Source organism: Bubalus kerabau, chromosome 9 (assembly GCF_029407905.1).
Source record: "Bubalus kerabau isolate K-KA32 ecotype Philippines breed swamp buffalo chromosome 9, PCC_UOA_SB_1v2, whole genome shotgun sequence".
NCBI classification, from domain to species: domain Eukaryota; kingdom Metazoa; phylum Chordata; class Mammalia; order Artiodactyla; family Bovidae; genus Bubalus; species Bubalus kerabau.
In genome coordinates, this window is record NC_073632.1 from 53,952,675 (window position 1) to 53,970,273 (window position 17,599).

General features: G+C 36.3%; 1 protein-coding gene across 35 annotated transcripts in view; it reads left to right on the top strand.

Moving 5' to 3' along the window:
* The window catches only part of LOC129619891 (uncharacterized), a 684,565-nt gene that overhangs the window by 358,498 nt on the left and 308,468 nt on the right, over positions 1–17,599 (top strand). For 28 of the 35 annotated variants that reach the window (XR_008698264.1, XR_008698259.1, XR_008698241.1 and 25 more), the window contains one exon: positions 10,136–10,224. The exons of the other annotated variants lie outside the window; for them this stretch is intronic. Coding sequence is in view for 16 of the 28 variants with exons in the window: in XM_055535362.1 (XP_055391337.1) it covers positions 10,136–10,224 (89 nt within the window). In the remaining 12 variants the exon portion in view is untranslated. The remainder of the gene's footprint in view (positions 1–10,135; positions 10,225–17,599) is intronic. 35 annotated transcript variants of the gene reach the window in all.

Sequence of the window (17,599 nt, forward strand, 5' to 3'; positions counted from 1 at the left end):
TCTTGCCAAGGTTTAAAAAAAAAAATAGCCCAGTAGCAAGGCAGGAATAGTTCTGAGTGATTAGGGCTGACCTTGATGAATGCCTTGAGGATATTAGCCAAAGAGCTAAGGTTACAGTGTGGATTTTGTGAAGTTGGGTTTTCATCCTTTATAAAAGCAAGGATACTTGCTCTAATATAAATTTCCTAACTAATTTATCATAAAAGTGAATTTGGTTAGGAGTCTGGACTATAATCCAAGGTTGTCTATAATGTGTGCATTGTTATTAGGAAAGTGAGAGTCAATCAGGGGTGTGTGTGTGTGCATGAATGTACAAAACCTGTGTTTGTAAGGCACTTAATGAAAGTGCTGATGAAAAGTTATAATTGATAGGAATTAGTAAGAACAGCTGGAATTACTTCTTCTATCACTGCTACCCAAGAGGAAAATGACCATAACAATTTACAGAAGAGAAGGTGATAAAGAAGAGAAACACCATTCTAGGATAAAATAAGCATCTCCAAAAGCTACTAGTTACCCAGAAGGGGCTTCAGCATGGTGGACACTCTGTGGGTTTACCATATTTCAGAGTCTGTTTCCTGTCTTTACAAAATAAAAAGCTTGTTTATTTGCTGTTTAATTCACTGGCAATTGATTAAGTTATGTTGAATTTGTTCAACCAAGCTGCAAACTCTTAATAGTCTACATAATATATGAATTACTGTGCTGATCTAATCATTTACAGCTAGAAAATGTAACTTAAGAGAAACAGCATGAAATCACAGCAAGGCTATTCTGTGTAGTCTTGATAGATAGTATCATTGAGCTCGGATAGCCTATGCCATCTATCTCCAATTCAGAGATGCCTACCCTGGGACCCCTGATTGTTTATGTCATCCCCTCCCCTAAAAAAGGGATTATGACCATCTGAAAGTTTGACTCTTAGGCATCTCCTTTTCTAGTTTTCTTATATATCATCTGCTTTTCTTAAGAAGATCTTATAGTGTAATGCAATATATTGTAACTGATGAGTCTGCCAATTAATGCAATATGTAATATAATGCACCTGGTGAAAGTGAAGTCACTCAGTCATGTCCAACTCTTTGCGACCCCATGGAGTGTAGCCTACCAGGCTCCTCCATCCATGGGATTTTCCAGGCAAGAATACTAGAATGGGTTGCCATTTCCTTCTCCAGGAGACCTTCCCAACCCAGGGATTGAACCTGGTTCTCCTGCATTGTAGGCAGACACTTTACCATCTAAGCCACCAGGGTGAGTGCCAATTAAAAATGTCAATATACTCATGTCCGTCATAGGGATTTTATCATTTGTATATATGTGTCCAGTGTCATCCTACTAGAGAAGAGGAAACATATAATCTACTACTATATTAACTTAATACTTATTAATCTTTAAAGTATTATATTTTTTAAAAAAGCAAATTTCCATTCACAGATTTTGGTATTTTTGATTAATTAGTTAACTGTGCAGATTAAAATCAGATTACTGGGATTTGAATCCAGTTGTTGTTCCACTTTGGGCAAATTACTTCACTTCCCTAAGCCTCACTTTTCTCATCTATTAATATAAAATAAGACTAATACTTATATCTACTTCACAGGATTGCTTATAAAAACTTAGCAAAATACCTGGCCCAGAAAAAGTGTTCAATATATCCTAGCTACTAATACCATTTAAGGTGAATTTTTTTAATAGATGATGCATCTCATCTGTTACATGTTCACTTGCGTTAACTTAATCAAATTTTCAATGGATAAACTTAACTTCAAATTTTCTGGATAACTTTCCCTCCTGCCCTACTCCTACTACTGCAAGGAACACCTCCGAGAAGCACATTGAAAACCAACTATCTTGTTTAGAAATATTGGTCAAAATGAATTGGTTGCAAACCTTCAACAAAAGCTATCTAAAATCAAGACAGGTTAGTATTAAACGGTAAAATGCTGAGATGTAGTTCTTTTTAACAAATACTTATTAAGAACTAATCAGATGCTGATTGGTGAGCTAGAAAAAAGAAGGAAATAATTACATTTATTGATTGCCTTCTTTAAGTCCCCTTGTGCTGGATACAGCATATATCATCCTATTTAAGTTCTCACAATTATGCTGTGGAGGAGGTATTCTTTTATAGGTAACAGTTCAGGTTAATCTATGCTTTTACCAAAGCTAAACCTCATTGTTAGGCACTGTGGAGAAAATTTAATGAAAGAAAGGAAGGCTTAAAAAAAAAACTGTCTAATATGCAATAATGTAACACCAGGAAATCTGTTTCCAAACATTAAACTCTAGCAGAGAGACACTCTAGTGAATAAAGTCCCATATATAAAAAGACACCGGTGAATGCTGCTTTGCTTGAAGTACGGTTAGTGGACTTCAAAACCACTTGATATGTCTTCTTCTTCTACTTCACCATGTTAAGCCCTTTATTCTCCTCTGCACAGACTCCTGGGGATTCAGGGACTAGTTTCAAAATGTTGTCTAGTCACTAAGTCATGTCCAGCTCTTTAAGACCCCATGGACTGTAGACCACCAAGTTCCTCTGTTCATGGGATTTTCCAGGCAAGAATAAAGAAGTGGGTTGCCATTTCCTATTCCAAGGGATCTTTCTAACCCAGGGAATGAACCCACATCTCTTGTACCTTCTGCCTTGGCAGGTGGATTCTTTACTATTAATGTCTCTACAAGTAAAGAGTAAGCAACAACTTACTACTAGAGTAAGCAGCTGTTCTATCTCCCAATTAATTATATTTTTCTACGTAAATGGATGTTGTGGTTAAGGAATTTCAATTCCATTCTGGGTCTAAGGCATGTTTTGTAGCAGAAAGTAATTATGTTGACCAGTTTCTCAGATGTGGCATGTATAACATTTATATACACAGCACATTTTATTTGGATAAAATAATGTGCTTGAAAATTTTAATTCATGAAGTCTAGAAATTATTATATCATCATAACTAACAGTATACCACTTGGAATGGGGGCAGAGTTTATATGGCCTGCACAGTCTCATTGAGATGACTGGATCAGGCAGGGATTAGTAAGAGGGTACATGTCAGCACAAATAAATTTTACAGAAAGTTTGAGACAGAGGTGTTGGCCAACCTGGTAAAAGTATTAATTACATACAGACTTGATGTTGTTGAGTCAATAAGTCATGTCTGACTCTTTGCAACCCCATGGACTGTAGTATGCCAGGCTCCCCTGTTGTTCACTAACTCCGGTAGCTTGCTCAAATTCATGTCCATTGAGTTGGGGATGTTATATAACCATCTTATCCTCTGCTGCCCCCTTCTTCTACTGCCTTCAATCTTTGCCTTCCATCTTTCCCAGCATCTGGGTTTTTTCCAATGAGTCGGCTCTATGCATCAGGTGGCCAAAGTACTGGAGCTTCTCTGTCAGTCCTTCCAATGAATATTCAGAGTTGATTTCCTTTAGGATTGACTGGTTTGATCTCCTTAGAGTCCAAGGGACTCTCAAGAGTCTTCTCCAACACCACAGTTCAAAAGCATCACTTCTTCAGCACTCAGTCTTCTTTATGGTCCAACTCTCACATCCATACCTATGCCATCCATACCTATACCTATACCATCCATACCTATACTTATACCTATACCAAAGCTATGGAAAAACCATAGCTTTGAATATACCATCCATACCTATACCTATACCTATACCAAAGCTATGGAAAAACCATAGCTTTGACTATATGGACATTTGTTGGCAAAATGATGTCTCTGGTTTTTAATATGCTATCTAGGTTTGTTATAGCTTTCCTTTCAAGGAGTAAGAGTCTTTTAATTTCTAGACTGCAGTCACCATCTGCAGTGATTTTGGAGCCTAAGAAAATAAAATCTGTCACTGCCTCCACTTTTTCCCCTTTTATCTGCCATGAAGTGATGGGACCAGATGCCATGATCTTAGTTGTTTTTAATGTCGAGTGCCCAGCCATCTTTTTCACTCCCCTCTTTCACCCTTATCAAGAAACTCTTTAGTTCCTCTTCACTTTCTGCCATTAGAGGGGTATGATCTGCATATTTGAGGCTGTTGATATTTCTCCTGACAATCTTGATTCCAGCTTGTGATTCATCCTGCCTGGCATTTCATATGATATACTCTGCATATAAGTTAAATAAGCAGGTTGACAATAGATACCCTTGTCATATTCCTTTTCCAATTTTGAACCAGTCAGTTGTTCCATGCCCAGTTCTGTTGCTTCTTGACCTGCATACAGGTTTCTCAGGAGGCAGGTAATGTGGTCTGGCATTCCCATTTCTTTAAGAATTTCCCACCTATTATTGTATGATATAATCAAGAGAGATAAACAAATACTATACTATGTTTTTAATTGTGTAAAATAATCTAAAGAGAGATGCAGTAAATCAAATGGTTTCCTATTGTGTTGCACACAATGCCCTATGAATTTTTCTTTTGTGTTCAGCAATATATCCCAGTTGAAATGAATACTTTTTAAATATAGCTCCAAAATCATACAATAAGGTTTCGTTTATGTAATAGCAAAATCTGAGTAAATGGCAAATTTTAGTTGCAGGCAAAAATGAAGTGAAAATGCAGTTAAATTTTAAATCTCTCTTTTTGAACATAAAGATTCACTTCATGGAATAGTATGAAATTAATGAAGTCAATTAAAGGTATGTTTTTCTTTCAATAGAAAAGAGACAAAGTATTGGTAAAACCTCAGCAAACAAAATAAAGTGTCTTGCCTATTTACTCTGAAGAGGACAGTATTGAAAACTACTTTGATTTTGTGGTAGAGGTCCTGTAACAGCATAAATCTTAGGGACTACTTACCATATCTTTGTCTGGTTCAGTAGATTAGAAATGAAGAAATAAAATTATCCTCTTCTTGGAGTTCTATCTAAGCTTTCATTGCCATGGCCAATACAAAGCATGTTTGATGGGAACAGTCTTTGGTTGGAATGTGATGCTTGGTCTGGTCATAGAAAGATGGATGACCTAAAGAATTCTAGACTAACAGAATACTGGTGTCTGGACACCAGTAATTTGTAAGCCTGTTTGTCCTTTATTAAAACTTCAGAGATTCTCTTTTGTCAAAATATTCTACTTTCTGATGACAGATTTTAACAAAATCATAGTGTAGTAGGTATGCACCAGGATTTACACTTGGAGTCTCTGAACCTTATATAAACTTTCCAGTTATGGAAAACAACAGTCAGTGCAGAATATCAGGATGATCTGACAATCATCGTAACACAAAAAGAGGAGATATTGGATATTGACTAATCAAAGTTTAGCTGATTTTTTTTATGGAATTTTGATAGACAACTCAAACTTTCAGTGGCAAAGTGAGAATACTTTCTCACTGTAAGTGTGTTTCACTATCCCATTTGTTATGTTTTTTCCATCTTTCAATCTACTTTCTCTCCTTACTTTTTTCTTTCCCAAACTGACACTGTGTAAAGCCATCAGTGTACTTCCATCTCTCATAAGAAAGAAGTGAAAGTGAAGTGAAAGTGTCAGTTGCTCAGTCATGCCTGACTCTTTGCGACCTCATGGACTGTAGCCCACCAGGCTCTTCTGTCCATGGGATTCTCCAGGCAAGTATACTGGAGTGGCTTGTCATTCCCTTCTCCAGTGGATCTTTGCAACCCAGGGATCGAACCTGGGTCTTCTGCAATGCAGGCAGATTCCTTAACATTGAGTCACCAGGGAAACCCCATAAGGTAAAAGTCAAATGACTGTTCTTTCCATGCTATGGCCCTTGTGTCTCATGGTCTTTTATCATTTGGTTTCTCTCTCTTTTTAACCCTCACCTCCAATCATAGGTGATAAAGTCAAGCCATGGCAACCTGCTAGGAATTGCCAGAGCAGACCCTACTTTCTGACACTTCTGTTCCATTATACATGCTGATCTCTCTCCCTGGATTGTGTCTTTACCTTTATATTTTCAGGAAACTCCTATTTATACTTGAATACACAGATCTTATGACATCCTCAATGCCACTCTGTCTCTTCTCTGTCTGAAATGAAGAACTGATTTCTTCATTTCAGTTCAGTTCAGTTGCTCAGTCATGTCTGACTCTTTGTGACTCAATGGATGGCAGCACACCAGGCCTCCCTGTCTATCACCATTGAATCGCTGATGCCATCCAGCTATTGGTCATGTCCATCGAGTCAGTGTCCAACCATCTCATCCTCTGTTGTCCCCTTCTCCTCCTGTCTTCAATCTTTCCCAACATCAGGGATTTAATTTAGGTCATACTTGAATGGTCGAGTGGTTTTCCCTACTTTCTTTAAGTCTGAATTTTGCAATAAAGAGTTCATGTTCTGAGCCACAGTCAACTCCCAGTCTTGTTTTTGCTGACTATATAGATCTTCTCCATCACTGGCTGCAAAGAATATAATCAATCTGATTTTGGTATTGACCATCTGGTGATGTCCATGTGTAGAGTCTTCTCCTGTGTTGTTGGAAGAGGGTGTTTGCTATGACCAGTGTGTTCTCTTGGCAAAACTCTGTTGGCCTTTGCCCTGCTTCATTTTGTACTCCAAGGCCAAATTTGCCTGTTACTCCAGGTATTTCTTGACTTCCTACTTTTGCATTCCAGTCCCCTATAATGAAAAGGACATCTTTTTTGGGTATTAGTTCTAGAAGGACTTTTAGGTCTTCATAGAATGTTCAATTTCAGCTTCTTTGGCTTTAGTGGTTGGGGCATAGACTTGGATTACTCTAATATTGAATGGTTTGCCTTGGAAATGAACAGAGATCATTCTGTCATTTTTGAGATTGCACTGAAGAACTGCCTTTCAGACTCTTTTGTTGACTATGATGGCTACTGTATTTCTTCTAAGGGATTCTTGCCCACAGTGGTAAATATCATGGCCATCTGAATTAAAATTTCCCATTCCAGTTCCTTTTAGTTCACTGATTCCTAAAATGTTGAAGTTCATTCTGGCCATCTCCTATTTGACCACTTCCAATTTACCTTGATTCATGGACCTAACATTCCAGGTTTATACACAATATTGCTCTTTACAGCATCAAACTTTACTTCCATCACCAGTCACATCCACAACTAGGCGTTGTTTTCACTTTGGCTCAGTCTCTTCATTCTTTCTGGAGCTATTTCTATTTACAATCTTTCTAATGCTCCATCATTTTCTTTCCTTTTCTCCTAAGTTGTAAAATTACATTAGTTGCAAAGCAGTGTCTCCCTAGTATAAATTCAGATATTTTAAAAGATGCCCTACTGAAATAAACCTGAACAACAGGAGATACTTTTAAAAGACCATCATTGACTACAAATGCCACCCAAAGTCCATTTGCAATCCTATTAAAGACTGGTTGTGAAATAGTTAAGGAGTAAAATATCTGTGCTATTGTGAGCACTGTGTAATATATTAATAGTATCCATTTCTCTACCTAGTATTTATAGCATTAATGAAATTTCAAAGTATATTTTATGCTCTCTAAAAATGTAAAACATACTTCCACTGGCACAGTGTGATCAAAACACTGAGGCTACTGACCAGAGAAAATATAGGATACAGATTAGAAAGGAAAAAGAAAGCCATAGGCCAACAAAATACAGAGAATCAATTTCCTGATACTAGATAACCAGTGGCTTCTAGCATATAGAGGATTATAAAGTTTCTTCTCTTACATACAATTGATTAACCAAATGTATTTAAAATACGCTTCAAACTCATGAGCCAAGATTTGGTATTTTTTCAAATAGTAATAAGGACCCAGAGGTAAATAATCATTTTTCTAGCAAAGGAAAATATATCATGAAACACATAGGAAATGCTAATCAGGGCAAAATAAAAAGAATAGATGAGGGTCACAGACAATATATTTGACTCAGGGCTTTCACCAATTTTCAATTGTGAATTGGAAATTTCTATCATAATTACCCTACATAGACTTCACAGCTTATGCATTTATTTTACTGATAGAAGAGTTCCTGAAGTCATTGTGTTCTAACCAGTTTTGTACTTGGTTTACATGCTTATTATAGATGGTATAGAACAAGTCCTAAAGTGAAATGCAGAAAAAAAGCAGACCCTGAAATTAATTAAAAAACCAACAATAAATAAATAAAAAATGCAGTTTATAGACTTTGTATATAGAGGCAAATATGTTGACATACCTGGATGTGTTCTGAAGGCACCACTGCAAACAACATGGACTTTTTAAGTGTTTTTAATTGAAGTACAGTTGATTTAAAATGTCATGTTAATTTCTTCTGTACAGCAAAGTAATTCAGTTATACTTATATGTACATACTTTTTCCCATTATGGTATAGTACAAAATACTGAACATTGTTCCCATGCTATACAGTCGGACTTTGTTGTTTATCCATCCTATATATATTGGTTTGCATCTGCTAATTACAAACTCTCAATCCATCCTTCTCCTACCTTCCCTCCACTTTGGCAACCACGAGTCTGTTCTGTCTATGAGCCTGTTTTGTAAATAAGTTCATTTGTATCATATTTTATATTCCACGTAGAAGTGATATCATATCAATCAGTTCAGTCACTCAGTCATGTTCAACTCTTTGCAACCCCATGGACTGCAGCATGCCAGGCTTCCCTGTCCATCAACAGCTCCCAGAGCTTGCTCAAACTCATGTCCACTGAGTCGATAATGCCATTTAACCCTCTCATCCTCTGTCATCCCCTTCTACTGCCTTCAATCTTTCCCAGCATCAGGGTCTTTTCCAGTGAGTCAGTTCTTCACATCAAGTGGCCAAAGTATTGGAGTTTCAGCTTCAGCATCAGTCCTTCCAAAGAATATTCAGGACTGATTCCTTTTTGATTGACTCATTGGATCTCCTTGAAGTCCGAATGACTCTCAAGAGTCTTCTCCAATACCACAGTTCAAAAGCATCCATTGTTCAGTTCTCAGCTTCTTTATAGTTCAACTCTCACATCCATACATGACTACTGGAAAAACCATTGCTTTGACTAGATGAACTTTTGTTGGCAAAGTAATGTCTCTGCTTTTTAATATGCTGTCTAGGTTGGTCATAGCTTTTCTTCCAAAGAGCAAGCATCTTTTAATTTCATGGCTGCAGTCACCATCTTCAGTTATTTTGGAGCCCCTCACCCCCAAAATAAAAGTCTCTCACTGTTTCCATTGTTTACCCATCTACTTGCCATGAAGTGATGGGACCAGATGCCAATGATATAATATGGCTTGTGTCTTTCTCTGTTTGACTTGGTTCACTTAGTACGACAGTCTCTAGGTTCATCCATACAACATGGGGTTTTTATTCATGTGCCTCTCATTAAACCTGAGACGCCAACAAAGGTTCAGTGTAGTGCAGCAAAAAGTGAAAATAGTAATTTAAAAACAGGAAGTATTGTAATGTTCATAAACAGAGGATAAAACAAATGACTATTTTGGTGCTTACATGAACAAGCCACAGTATCTTTCAATGTTTCTAAAAGTATTTTCTATAGAACATTAGCCCATTAGAATAGATGGTCTGCTAAAAAATCTAATGGCTAAATATTTGGGAAATGATGTTGAAATCGTTTGCAAATCTTTCTAGTTTTGCTTGTGGAATCGAAAAACCTAAACTTAATCCCTCATTCAAAAAGTCCTCCATGAAGAGAGTCTTTGGTTTCCTCTGTGTCATTTTATTTCTTATAAAAACTGTTTAACTTTGAGTTCTCTTCTGTGGTTTTAGAGCTTTCTGTTTTAATGAACCATCGGAAAACTTAAGCTAGTCATTTTTCCTCTTAAGTATGTTGATTATATACAGTGGCCTTAATTATCACTTTTGTGCAAATGGCTACAAAATAAAAGTAAAAAAATAATTTTCTAAAACTTTAATGATATCAATTTATTTCATAAATAACTGGAGCACCAGGCAAACTCTAATTTAACACCTCTATCTATGCCCTAATTCACTTCTACTGTTTCCTTAACCCCTGATTTGCTTGTGTTGTTTTATAGTCTGAGCATAGAGATACACTTAGAGAAGCATTTGGATGAAACATGGTAAGAAATAAGTTGCCATGGTATTGACCAGCCCAATCCCAGGAAACCATATGAAATGCTGGAATGTAACCTTTGGATAACCCTGATGACATTTTGAATTGACCACAAACATAGTAATAAGAGGTTCTGTTGTGTACATTCAGAATTCGAAGGATGGAGCCATCCTCTGTTGTGAAACAGTGGCCTTTGTTCATCAGCGTCTGTGTTGTGGCGGATTTGTGAGTTTGATGAGGTGAGACTCTTTAATTTAATTCTGAATACAGCACATTGGATCCTAATGAGCCAGGTTTTCCCTATTGCCTAATTCACTTTGTCTTTAGTTAGATGCTTAGGGAGGCTACTAAAAGTCCATTAGATTGGAATGCAAAAAAAATGGCCCCATGTGACCTAAGAGAGATAATACACCTCACTTGTGAAGTCACAATTAAGTTTCTGACTTACTGAAAGTTAAAATGATAAATAAGCAATAAGTACTTATTTATTAGCTTTTTTTTGAACTTAACTTTAGCTGTTTTTTAAAATTATGAACATGAATCAAATGATATTTCTGTCCATTTTTCTGTCATTGAATCAAACAAATACATTCAGATGGATTTTCACCAAATTCTGAGGTTACTGTGAGAGTAGCCTAATTTTAAATATGTGCTGCATGGTGTACTCAATGCTTGCATAAAGATGGTAGAATAGCACATCTTTTGAAGGGCCCAGCATGTAGTAAGCGCCCAGTTTCTACTCGGTGTGTGTGTGTGCATGCTCAGTCTTGTTCAACTCTTTGCAACCCCATCTACTGTAGCCCTCCAGACTCTTCTGTCCACGGGATTTTCCAGCAAGCCCATGAGTGGGCTGCATTTTCCTCCTCCAGGGGATCTTCCCTTCTACTCAATAAGTGACAGCTATTTCATAACTTTCTCCATTTTCACTTCCCAATTATTTACAGTTTGCAAAGTCAACCTAAATTCTTTATTTTTTTTAAACTAACCACTCATTGCCCCCCTTTCCTAATCTTTTTTTGAAGTTTTTCCAATTGAGGATATATGTGAGCAAAATCTTGCTTCACTTTTATGAAAAAGTTGTCTCCTTCCTTTATATTTTCTGCATAAGGAAGGAGTCTCAGGGCAGGGTTACTGTGAAGGAAAGTGTAACAACCAGTTATCTTTTAAGTCTTACTGCCCACAATGTTTGCATCCTCATTGCCCACCTTGCATGCATCGTGAACCTGATTTGTCAGAAAGAAATTTTAATTTTGGCTTATTTCTTGTAATAAAACAGAAACCTCTTGACCAGATTTGTAGTACATTGCTTGTGTAACTTATATGTGTTAACTTCTATCTCATAATGAACTCCTGGCACAGAGACAGGAAGCAACATGGCTGTGGCTGATGAAAAACTTCATAACCTTTATTAACATCTATTTATCCATAGAATGACAAGTTCCACCTCTGCCATCAGGCTTTTCAGGGACTTCTTGTTCAGTGCATGGCTTAGAACATTTACTAATCCTGTGTTACAACATATAAAGCTCTAGCAGTTTTCTCTAACACGGTTCTAGCCCCCTTTATGTTTCAGAAATGTTCACTATTGTTTTGGCTTCATCTTCCAACATAATTTTCCCAATAGTTATAATATCTGTAAAAACTCTGATTTTATAATTTTTGTAAAATGACAGACTGCTCTTTTTTATGGCCAGATTTCTTTCTGATGCATAAATAAATATGGTGAGCAGAAAGCCTTTCCATGTTCCTCTTGACTTTAGAATTATACCACATATACTTTACAATTTACCTGTATTTTTTTTGTTCCGGTAGTAATTTTTATAATTTAATATTATTCAAAATTTCAGTGATGTTCATCATACTAACAGTTTATCACCCAGAAGATCCAATGCTGCCAGTTCTAAAATTATCCTGAAAACATCATCACCACTCAGTCTCATAAAAGTGATTATAAATTAATAAAGTCTATACAACATAAATAGGGAGCAATTGAGTAAAGGGAAACTGATGGAATGGAAAGTGCATGCCAAAAACAGTTCTAATTAAGAGCTACTTAAAAACAACCAATTAGTAAGACAGCTTCCCATCTGAGAATAGAAGCCAAAGCATTTATAAACTTTCCCATCAACTAAAAATGGAAAGGCCATTACAGCAATAAGGAAGAAACACATTTATGGAAGTGCTTGAGGATCAATATGTAGCATAAATGGTTAAGGTTAATTGCACTGATAATCTCAAGCAGTAGACCCAAAGATTTTGTAACCCTGTAGTAAATTCTGTCTTTGAACTGCTTGTAGTTGGAATAACCCATAAATTAATTTTATTTTCTTTCTTTTTTTTCTTTCATTATTTCTCTTTCTTTTCCTTCCTTCCTTCCTTCCTTCCTTTCCTTTTCAGTTTGACAATATAACAACCCTATGATATCTATTTGCTATTTGAGCACTTGATATTTTCTTTCTTTTTTTTAAATTTTATTTTATTTTTAAACTTTACATAATTGTATTAGTTTTGCCAAATATCAAAATGAATCTGCCACAGGTATACATGTGTTCCCCATCCTGAACCCTCCTCCCTCCTCCCTCCCCACACCATCCCTCTGGGTCGTCCCAATGCACCAGCCCCAAGCATCCAGTATCGTGCATTGAACCTGGACTGGCAACTCGTTTCATACATGATATTTTACATGTTTCAATGCCATTCTCCCAAATCTTCCCACCCTCTCCCTCTCCCACAGAGTCCATAAGACTTCTATACATCAGTGTCTCTTTTGCTGTCTCGTACACAGGGTTATTGTTACCATCTTTCTAAATTCCATATATATGCATTAGTATACTGTATTTGTGTTTTTCTTTCTGGCTTACTTCACTCTGTATAATAGGCTCCAGTTTCATCCACCTCATTAGAACTGATTCAAATGTATTCTTTTTAATGTCTGAGTAAGACTCCATTGTGTATATGTACCATAGCTTTCTTATCCATTCATCTGCTGATGGACATCTAGGTTGCTTCCATGTCCTGGCTATTATAAACTGTGCTGCGATGAACATTGGGGTACACGTGTCTCTTTCCCTTCTGGTTTCCTCAGTGTGTATGCCCAGCAGTGGGATTGCTGGATCATAAGGCAGTTCTATTTCCAGTTTTTTAAGGAATCTCCACACTGTTCTCCATAGTGGCTGTACTAGTTTGCATTCCCACCAACAGTGTAAGAGGGTTCCCTTTTCTCCACACCCTCTCCAGCATTTATTACTTGTAGACTTTTGGATCGCAGCCATTCTGACTGGTGTGAAATGGTACCTCATAGTGGTTTTGATTTACATTTCTCTGATAATGAGTGATGTTGAGCATCTTTTCATGTGTTTGTTAGCCATCTGTATGTCTTCTTTGGAGAAATGTCTATTTAGTTCTTTGGCCCATTTTTTGACTGGGTCATTTATTTTTCTGGAGTTGAGCTGTAGGAGTTGCTTGTATATTCTCGAGATTAGTTGTTTGTCAGTTGCTTCATTTGCTATTATCTTCTCCCATTCTGAAGGCTGTCTTTTCACCTTGCTAATAGTTTCCTTTGATGTGCAGAAGCTTTTAAGGTTAATTAGGTCCCATTTGTTTATTTTTGCTTTTATTTCCAATATTCTGGGAGGTGGGTCCTAGAGGATCCTGCTGTGATGTATGTCAGAGAGTGTTTTGCCTATGTTCTCCTCTAGGAGTTTTATAGTTTCTGGTCTTACATTTAGATCTTTAATCCATTTTGAGTTTATTTTTGTGTATGGTGTTAGAAAGTGTTCTAGTTTCATTCTTCTACAAGTGGTTGACCAGATTTCCCAGCACCACTTGTTAAAGAGATTGTCTTTAATCCATTGTATATTCTTGCCTCCTTTGTCAAAGATAAGGTGTCCATATGTGCGTGGATTTATCTCTGGGCTTTCTATTTTGTTCCATTGATCTATATTTCTGTCTTTGTGCCAGTACCATACTGTCTTGATAACCGTGGCTTTGTAGTAGAGCCTGAAGTCAGGCAGCTTGATTCCTCCAGTTCCATTCTTCTTTTTCAATATCGCTATTTGAGGTTTTTTGTATTTCCATACAAATTGTGAAATTATTTATTCTAGCTCTGTGAAGAATACTGTTGGTAGCTTGATAGGGATTGCATTGAATCTATAAATTGCTTTGGGTAGTATACTCATTTTCACTGTATTGATTCTTCCAATCCATGAACATGGTATATTTCTCCATCTGTTAGTGTCCTCTTTGATTTCTTTCACCAGTGTTTTATAGTTTTCAATATATATATATGTCTTTAGTTTCTTTAGGTAGATATATTCCTAAGTATTTTATTCTTTCCATTGCAATGGTGAATGGAATTGAAAACTTCCCTAAAATGGGGAAGGAAATAATCACCCAAGTCCAAGAAACTGAGAGAGTCCCAAACAGGATAAACCCAAGGCGAAACACCCCAAGACACATATTAATCAAATTAACAAAGATCAAACGCAAAGAACAAATACTAAAAGCAGCAAGGGAAAAACAACAAATAACACACAAGGGAATTCCCATAAGGATAACAGCTGATCTTTCAATAGAAACTCTTCAAGCCAGGAGGGAATGGCAAGACATACTTAAAATGATGAAAGAAAATAACCTACAGCCCAGATTATTGTACCCAGCAAGGATCTCATTCAAGTATGAAGGAGAAATCAAAAGCTTTTCAGACAAGCAAAAGCTGAGAGAATTCTGCACCACCAAACCAGCTCTCCAACAAATACTAAAGGATATTCTCTAGACAGGAAACACAAAAACGGTATATAAATTCAAACCCAAAACAATAAAGTAAATGGCAACGGGATCATACTTATCAGTAATTACCTTAAACGTAAATGGGTTGAATGCCCCAACCAAAAGACAAAGACTGGCTGAATGGATACAAAAACAAGACCCCTACATATGTTGTCTACAAGAGACTCACCTCAAAACAGGGGACACATACAGACTGAAAGTGAAGGGCTGGAAAAAGATTTTCCATGCAAATAGGGACCAAAAGGAAGCAGGAGTAGCAATACTCGTATCAGATAAAATAGACTTTAAAACAAAGACTGTGAAAAGAGACAAAGATGGTCACTACATAATGATCAAAGGATCAATCCAAGAAGAAGATATAACAATTATAAATATATATGCACCCAACACGGGAGCACCACAGTATGTAAGACAAATGCTAACAAGTATGAAAGGAGAAATTAACAATAACACAATAATAGTGGGAGACTTTAATACCCGACTCACACCTATGGATAGATCAACTAAACAGAAAATTAACAAGGAAACACAAACTTTAAACGATACAATAGACCAGTTAGACCTAATTGATATCTATAGGACATTTCATCCCAAAACAATGAATTTCACCTTTTTCTCAAGCGCACATGGAACTTCTCCAGGATAGATCACATCCTGGGCCATAAAGCTAGCCTTGGTAAATTCAAAAAAATAGAAATCATTCCAAGCATCTTTTCTGACCACAATGCAGTAAGATTAGATCTCAATTACAGGAGAAAAACTATTAAAAATTCCAACATATGGAGGCTGAACAACATGCTGCTGAATAACCAGCAAATCACAGAAGAAATCAAAAAAGAAATCAAAATTTGCATAGAAACGAATGAAAATGAAAACACAACCACCCAAAACCTGTGGGACACGGTAAAAGCAGTCCTAAGGGGAAAGTTCATAGCAATACAGGCACACCTCAAGAAGCAAGAAAAAGTCAAATAAATAACCTAACTCTACACCTAAAGCAACTAGAAAAGGAAGAAATGAAGAACCCCAGGGTCAGTAGAAGGAAAGAAATCTTAAAACTTAGAGCAGAAATAAATGCAAAAGAAACAAAAGAGATCATAGCAAAAATCAACAAAACCAAAAGCTGGTTTTTTGAAAGGATATATAAAATTGACAAACCATTAGCCAGACTCATCAAGAAACAAAGGGAGAAAAATCAAATCAATAAAATTAGAAATGAAAATGGAGAGATCACAATGGACAACACAGAAATACAAAGGATCATAAGAGAGTACTATCAACAATTATATGCCAATAAAACGGACAACGTGGAAGAAATGGACAAATTCTTAGAAAAGTACAACTTTCCAAAATTGGACCAGGAAGAAATAGAAAATCTTAACAGACCCATCACAAGCACAGAAATTGAAACTGTAATCAAAAATCTTCCAGCAAACAAAAGCCCAGGTCCAGACGGCTTCACAGCTGAATTCTACCAAAAATTTAGAGAAGAGCTAACACCTATCCTGCTCAAACTCTTCCAGAAAATTGTAGAGGATGGTAAACTTCCAAACTCATTCTATGAGGCCACCATCACCCTAATACCAAAACCTGACAAAGATCCCACAAAAAAAGAAAACTACAGGCCAATATCACTGATGAACATAGATGCAAAAATCCTTAACAAAATTCTAGCAATCAGAATCCAACAACACACTAAAAAGATCATACACCATGACCAAGTGGGCTTTATCCCAGGGATGCAAGGATTCTTCAATATCCGCAAATCAATCAATGTAATACACCACATTAACAAATTGAAAAATAAAAACCATATGATTATCTCAATAGATGCAGAGAAAGCCTTTGACAAAATTCAGCCTTTGACAAAATGATAAAAACTCTCCAGAAAGCAGGAATTGAAGGAACATACCTCAACATAATAAAAGCTATATATGACAAACCCACAGCAAACATTATCCTCAATGGTGAAAAATTGAAAGCATTTCCCCTAAAGTCAGGAACAAGACAAGGGTGCCCACTTTCACCATTACTATTCAACATAGTTTTGGAAGTTTTGGCCACAGCAATCAGAGCAGAAAAAGAAATAAAAGGAATCCAAATTGGAAAAGAAGAAGTAAAGCTCTCACTATTTGCAGATGACATGATCCTCTACATAGAAAACCCTAAAGACTCCACCAGAAAATTACTAGAACTAATCAATGACTATAGTAAAGTTGCAGGATATAAAATCAACACACAGAAATCCCTTGCATTCCTATACACTAATAATAAGAAAACAGAAAGAGAAATTAAGGATATTTTATTTCTGCAGTTGCTTTTTAGATACAACTTTCAGGCATACCAGCAAGAAAACATACCACACTAAATTTGGCATTCAAGAGCTATTCTTATCCATCTGTTTGCTTTAAAGTTGTAGACTTTTAAGAAACTGCAACTAATTTTAACATTTTGAAAATGCAATCTTTTAATTATACTACTAGTTATATTAGTATACTGCATATGTTTGTACGGTGTTTTAGCAAAGTTTTCAAATTCATTGCCTCACTTCATCTTCACAAGATCCCTCTGGGTAAGCAGAACAGGTGTTATCACAAAAGTAAGGTATCAAGAGGAAAATTGTCTTGCCTGAAAATTCATAAGAAATTATTTATTGGGAAGACTATATTTAGAATCTACATCTTTTTTTTCCAGAATAGTTAACATTATTCTTTCATAATTTTTCATCCTTTATTACTCTCAACCATTTATTTTATTCAAAATAATTTGTAGAAAATTAAGCATGTGGACACATATTCCATCATCAAAGATTCACAGTGAACTTTT